General features: G+C 33.7%; 1 protein-coding gene across 1 annotated transcript; it reads left to right on the forward strand.

Moving 5' to 3' along the window:
- The first annotated feature begins 5,552 nt into the window (after positions 1 to 5,552).
- Positions 5,553 to 7,167, forward strand: LOC149154402 (LOB domain-containing protein 11-like). The gene is made up of 3 exons (XM_089439840.1): positions 5,553 to 5,795; positions 5,933 to 6,132; positions 6,568 to 7,167. The coding sequence occupies exons 2-3, from the start codon at positions 5,941 to 5,943 to the stop codon at positions 6,865 to 6,867; spliced, it is 492 nt and encodes a 163-aa protein (XP_089295966.1). The 5' UTR covers positions 5,553 to 5,795; positions 5,933 to 5,940; the 3' UTR covers positions 6,868 to 7,167.
- The last annotated feature ends 245 nt before the right edge of the window (positions 7,168 to 7,412 follow it).

The raw sequence follows: 7,412 nt of genomic DNA on the forward strand, positions 1-7,412 counted from the left end.
CGTGATTTTCTTACCTTGGTTTATTCCTAAAGGAAATAGGCCAGATAAAGGATTTGAGATGGTTAATATCCAGGTTGGAAAAGAAATCACAAAATTAAACATGGAGATTGTTATCTAGGGTTGGCAGACTTAATTTGGCTCAAACAATCCTTCATAATTTGTAAGTCTATTGGCTGCACATAGCTAAAATGCCTAAGGGAATAATCAACAAGATTAACTCCATTATAGTAGACTTCATTTGGTTGGGCACAAAGGACTATAAAAAATTCCATTTGGAAAAATTCGAAGACATAACTATGTTGAAGGTGGAGGGAGGATGGGGCTTAAAGAACTTGGAGTGGTTAGGTTGGGAATTGGAAACAAAGACACTTTGGAGGGTCATTTTGAATGAGGGTGTTTGGCATGAGGCCATTTATGAAAAATACATAAAGTGGGGCAGATATTCTTGAGTGGATGTGATTCCCCTCACAGAGATACAATGGAACCTATTATGTTTGGAGGAGTTTTCTTAGATTTAAATCATGGATAACAAAGAACATTCAATGGAGGATTGGTTATGGCAATAGTATGAAGATCAGTGAAGAGACATTTGTTGGAAGCATTGGAAACTACAACCTTTCACCATTATTGATTAAGACACAAAGGTTAATTTTTCTTAAATGAAATTTCAAAAGACAATGTGAGCCACGTATTTTGTCCAACATGGATGTCAGCTATAAATTTGAGACTCGATGGGGATTTAGCGTTATAGTGGTCTCTATTTATTTTGGATCATAATCAGGCTGGGATCTTTTTAAATGAATCTCTTGATAATGTTTTTTTTTTTTTGGGGGTGGGGGGAGGGCAGTTTGGGGATGAAAATATTACAACAAGAGAAGCCTATAGAACCATATCACTACACAGGGCTTCAGGAGATGAAAGGTGGTGGTATAAGAGTATGTGGAATTGGAACCTACCACTTAAGATGAAAATATTTGGGTTCATTTTAGTGATGAATAAGGTCCTTACATGGGATAATCTACATAAGAGAGGCTTCAATGGCCTAGGTATGTGCTCCCTTTGTTTTGAAGAGGAAGAATCAGTAAATCATTTATTTTTAAATTGCAGATTTACTAGAGAGATTTGATCAGGTGTCCTTCATATAATAAATGTTTTTGTCTAGTGGACATATCTTAGTGTGGATGAGTGCACGATGTATTGGAAGAAATATTCACAAGATCATAAAAATCTTCCATTATATATCTTCTCATAACTCTGGAACTATAGAAATGGCTTCATCTTTCAAGTAAAGAGGCCAAATTTACATCATTTATGTACAATATATTTGGCACAATATTTGGAAATAGGACAAAAGAAAATACCGACTAGAAAGAGGATATGGAAGGAACATGAACTCACATATACTTTTACAAATTCATATTTTGATGAGGCTTCTCAAGATTGAGTTTTAAATTTGTGAAGTACATAGTATTACAAGATCTCTTCGAATAGTGGTGATGGTTCATATACAATAACTGAGTTTCTAGAACTTCGGGGGGCTCTTTTTTTTGCAAATATTTTCAAGTTGAAACTTTAGTGGTCTTTGGGGACTCAAAAGTTATTGTTGATTGGGCTATGGAATTGTCTTCTCTAAACTCCCCTTCTCTGGAATACTGGAAGAATAGGACAAAGGAGTTGATCACTACTTTCAGGAGAATTACTATTCAACATTTACAGAGAAGGAAACATGGAAGTTGACTCTCTCCAAGAGAGGCATTAGACTACAACAAGGTATTATTTTTTTTAAGAATTCAGAGAGATCACTAGTGAGGAGTGGGAGTGTTATTGTTTACAATACATAGGTTCTGTTGGATCCATGGGAGTTGTTGCTTGCTAATATGCTTTTTTGTTATGTAATTCTAGTCAACACTTTCGACATGATCACATAAGTTTTAGTATATTTTGAAGTATAATACATATTTTGAACAATATTTCACTATGTTGATAACAGATGTAAGCTGATGTAAACACTTTTTGATTAATAGAAAAGTGTTGTTTTTTCTTTCTCTGAAAAAATATATTATTTTATTAGATCTTAAAATAAAATATAACCAACCTATATCATTTTAACTCCATATATACCAAGCGTCGAGAGGGATCAAATATCTTGAGGTACAAACCTCTTTTAAAGTGAAAATAGATTTCATCCCTCTGAGCACTTGGTAGATCCAAAGTTAAGATGGTTCTATGCTGGTTTATGTCTCCTTCCATCTCTCATTATTTTTCTCTCTTTCTTAACTCCCAAAACACACATGCTCTCTTTCTTATATTTATCTATCTATCCCTCCCTCTCTTTGTCCCTATCGTCTTCCCTCTCCCCCACTATTTATATCTCTATCTCCCTCATTTGCCTCTCTATCTCATCCCCCAAACATACACACACTCTCTAAATATGTATCTATCTCACTCTCTTTCCATATTTATCTATCTCTCTCTCCCTCCCTCTTCATCTCCCTCCCTTTTTTCCCTTCTCTCTCTCTCTCCCCCTTCTCTCCCCTCTCTCTCTTCCCTCCCACTCTCCTCTCTCCTCTCTCCATTCACCCTTGTCATATTCTCTCTCTCTCTCTCTCTCTCTCTCTCCAACTTTGTCCCTATATCTCTCCCTATCTCCTTCTCTCTCTCCCCTTCTCTCCCCCTACCATCTCTATGTCTCCCTCTCTCTCTTTCCCTTCTCCACTCTCTCTCTCCTCTCCTTCTCTCTCTCTTCCCTCCTCTCCTCTCTCGCTCACTCTCTCTCCACCTCTATCTCTTTATGTCTTTTTTCTTCTCTTTCTCCCCCTCTTGATCTATCTCTCTCTCCCTCATTCCCTCCTCTCTCTCAAGTCCTCTCTCTCTCCATTCCTCTCCCACCTCCCCTTATCTTTTCCCCTCATCTCTCTCTCTCTCTCTCTCTGTTTCCTTCTCTTTATTCCCCTTCTCTCCCTCTCTCTCTCTCTCCTCTCCTTCGGTTTTCCTCCCTTCTCTCCTCTCTCACTCTCTCTCTCTCTCCATCTCTCCCTTTCCAATCCCTCTCTCTCTCTCTCTCTCTCTCTCTCTCTCTCTCTCTCTCTCTATGTATTTGTTCTTCCATCCCTCTCTTCCTCCCTCTCTCCTTATCTCCCTCCTCTCCTCTCTCTCTTCCATTCCTCTCTCTCCCTCTCTCTCCCCTCTTCCATTCCTCTCTCTGTCTCTCTCCCCTCCCCATCTCTGTCTCTCTCTCTCTCTCTCCATATGATCATGAATTGTTACTCTCTGTAATCAATGATCAATGTAAGGTCTAATAAATTTTACATTTTAATTGTGTATTATCAAATGAATGATGGTTTTGGGGCATGCGGTATTTAGAAACCATGGCACTGGCCCATGGTATTGTAACAAAACCTATTTACAAGTCAATAATATTGATGGTTAAGAATGTTGTTATATTGTAAGTTTATTGTAAGTATTAAGCGATCACTTTTAGTTTAGCATTGACCAATACAAATTAATATGTTTAACTTTGAAAAATAAATTTTTGTTTTTCAATATCATTAAAAAAAAATTCAAACATTTGATTGGACCATAATTTTATTGTGCCTTTGCACAATATAATGCCATGTGGATAATTGTCTTATATATTTTATGCCATAATTTAAAGATGTGGTTGCAATATTCATGCATATTTTTTAGATATTTGTGTAGTGACTTTTTATCCTTAAGCTTTGCATGAAAACCATAAAAATAAAATACGTGAAAATAAGTTATACTAAAGTAAATAACATATTTACCATCAATTACTTCTCACTATAATTTGAGCCTTTGCATAAAAAAATGGATAGTAATAAGATGTAAATAAATATGCTTACAAAGAGTTACTTTCAGCCATGAATTAGTTTGTCTTAGGCACTTAGGTAAGAGTACAATTGTAAATGTGCAGACTTACTAATGGTTACTGCCCACCAAAATACATGCAAACTAGAAATTTTCTAATCCACTCCACATCTCAATTTATTAGTTCCTATCAAAGCAATACTATAGGATGATTTGTCTACATACCACTATTAATTTAGCATTGACCAATGTAAGTTATAATTATTTATGCATTTTTTTCCATAACATAATTACAGTTCTAACTTGAGTTGGAGAAATTAAATTGCTTTGCAAAACAAAATTAAAATATAACAAATTGAATTTCATCACTTTTAACTTTTTATTATTAAGTGAGCCAACATTTAAATATTATTGTTTTTAACTTTTTAATGTTTGTTTCTAAAAATTAAATATATTTTATAAACATTTACACCTACACAACTTTTATACTAACTTCCAAGTAACCTCTCTTATACTAACCTCCAAATAAAATAATTTTTTTATTAAGATTATAAAATGTAAAAAAATTGAGTCCAAAAAATCAAAGTTATTACTATCTTCACATTTTTTGGGATTAATTAGAGAATATGAAGGCCAAATAAATGGTTTTCTTCCTTTTGAATCAAAGGCCTTGCTCCGGTGGGAAAAAAAAAAATCAATGCCTCGTTTTTTTTGGTTTTAAAATAGAAAATTAATTAGAATTAATTATTATTTTAAATATTAATCAAAGATTTTGAAAATTCTATAAATTTATAGATTATTATTAAAATTATATTAATAAATATATTTTTTTTAATTTTAATTTAATTATTAATAATTATTAAGTAGATGGTATAGATTTATTTTTCTAAAATAATTTTAATAGTATTTATAAATAAAAAATTATAGGTTATTATTAAAATTATATTAATAAATATATTTTTTAAAATTTTAATTTAATTATTAATAATTATTAAGTAGATGGTATAGATTTATTTTTCATGAAATATGCTAAAATAAGTTTAATAGTATTTATAAATCAAAAGTTGTGATTTATCTCTAAAATAGTTATGTATGTTTTTCTTTTAATTAATTTGATTAATTAAAATATGTTATATTAAAAAAAATTATATAAAATAAGTTTGATTTTTTGAACATATGGTATTGATAAGCCATGATATTGACCCATGCTATTGTAATAATGCTATTTATATATTAAAAATACTTATGATAAAGTGGGAGTGAATTCTTTTGATAGAAATTCTTTTGCTTTTTGTTTGAGACATGTGATATTAATAAGTCATAGTATTGGCCCATAGTATTCTAACAAAGTCTATTTACACATTAAAAATTTCTATAATAAAATAATACTGAAACTCCATGATTAAAAATTTTGTTTTTGTAATTTTTTAATTTTAATCAATATAGATATATAATAAAATAAGTTAGAGTTATCATAAAAATAAGTTAGAGTTATCATAGATTAATAGTTATCTTTACTAACTATTTCATTTCATTTGTATGATTGGCACTAGTGATTGGACCTTAAAAACATTAAATTAAATAAAGTAAAAGCTGGTGTCATAGACTATGAGACAAAAGCTCACACAAGTTGCTGTTAAGACGGGACAACCTGGCCAACTTGCGTTTACAGAGTCTCGCTTGACCCAATTTTGAGTGGTTTACAAAGACGACACAGATAACACTGACGATAACCGGACAAAGAAACTGAATCACACAATGCCTTCCGTTCACCCCTAAATAAATATACGTTAAATGTGTGACAGTACAACCAGAGATATCTAGCAGAACTGGGTGTAGCTATAGCAATGCAATTTCATCATCGTCAATCAAATATCTAGCGTGGAGCGTGATCATCGATCGAATATTTAGCGGAATCTCGCGGCTTCGACGACGATTTATTCTATAACCTAGGGTTTCCAATTTCTGTAACGCTCTTTCACTTCTGAATCGCTACGTTTCTCCCTTCCTGAAAAAAATATAAAATTAGCAGTGCCTCTGTTACAGGAATGCTCCGTTGGCTTATCTGATATTTTATTCTAATTCTTGCCAATATTCGTTGCAGTTATACATATGATGAGCAATGGTAAAGAGCAGCCGCTTACTCAATCTGTACCTGCTGCTTTCCACGACCATTGCAACATGGAGAAAAAAGAATGTTGGGATAATTGCACGATCCTGTACCATCTTGCGTCAAATGATCTTCACAAGTTCTCAGTCTTACATCAAATTTTTGGAGCCTGCAATGTTATCAAATTGATTAAAGTAAGTTGCACAAATTTTTCAGAGCAGATTTCTCCTTTTTACTAGTTATGCAAAGCAAAACTCAGCAATAACTTGAAATATAATGACACCATTTTTCTATTAAATATTTTATTTAGATATCCAATTCCGGCCATGAAATCAAGAAGAATTTTTGCGGCTTCTAAGAATTTTTGGTGTCTGACGCCTCAAAAATTTTGGTGTTTAGAATCCATTTGCAAGTAGTCTGACTCTGTGTTAAAAAATTTGGGTGTTTAGAATCCATTTGTTCAACTGTATTATCCCAAAGACAAAACTGAATTCATCCTTTTTTGTCTGGTCCATTCTGGGAATGCTATTGACCGATTTTGTTTTGCCCTCGTAAAATATTAGATACCAAATATGCTTTCCTCTGAGTCTGCTGCCAACCTAATCTTGAAATCCCTTACACTGTCTCAGGATCTTCCCGCGGATAAGAGAGTCGATGCTGTAAATAGTATGGTTTACGAAGCAAGTGCAAGACTACAGGATCCTGCGCTCGGCTGTGTGGGCGAAATACAGAAGCTTCAACTCCTAATATCAGACCTGCAATCGCAAATATCTGTAACACAGGCCACGATTCAGAAAATGCTGTCCCAGCGGGCCCAACTTGTAGCCTGCATCCCGGGATTCAACGATAATGCTAATCCCACGATCAGCACATCACTAAACGATGATGGCAAAGACGAGGATTTATTCGATTCAGATCTGAAAGATTGAACACATTGTAGTGTCTGAAAATAGAGAAGCTTTGTCATTTGATATTGTTTTTTCCAAATTTCAAAAGCGCATTTACGTTATAGCCGAAGAAGATGTAAGATCCAATATCTAGGGTTTAACTAAGTAACAGTTCCATCTGACTAGAATGCACTAATTAGCTCCACCTAGCTAGATCCAGATTATCAGTACATTAAATGTATCCATGGCCTCAAATTTAACGCAGGCTTCACACAAGTATTTAATTTCGTCTGTTGTCGTGCTTCAGATTAAAGTAATTAATTTCATTTTGTACCTGCTTTCTATGCCGTGTGGAAAAAAATTCTTTGTTTCTTTGCCGGACTTCATTTGCATATCTACAGCCACTAGAATCACCATCCTCTGTGGGAGTATTTTCTAATCAGATCAGACTTAAGTAATTAATCTCATTTTGTACCGGCTTTCTATGCCGTGTGGAAAAAAAAATCTTTGTTTCTTTGCCGGACTTCATTTGCATATCGACAGCCACTAGAATCGCTATCGTCTGTGGGAGTATTTTCTAATCAGAT

Source organism: Pinus tabuliformis, chromosome 9, assembly GCF_031772625.1.
Source record: "Pinus tabuliformis cultivar Carrire ecotype Pingquan chromosome 9, CPIR1, whole genome shotgun sequence".
NCBI classification, from domain to species: Eukaryota; Viridiplantae; Streptophyta; class Pinopsida; order Pinales; family Pinaceae; genus Pinus; species Pinus tabuliformis.

Excerpts from the sequence above, each read along its gene's own strand:
- LOC149154402 (XM_089439840.1), top strand. The coding sequence starts at position 5,941 with ATGATGAGCAATGGTAAAGAGCAGCCGCTTACTCAATCTGTACCTGCT. Across the intron at positions 6,133-6,567 it reads ATGTTATCAAATTGATTAAA|GATCTTCCCGCGGATAAGAG; the intron begins GTAAGTTGCACA and ends ACACTGTCTCAG.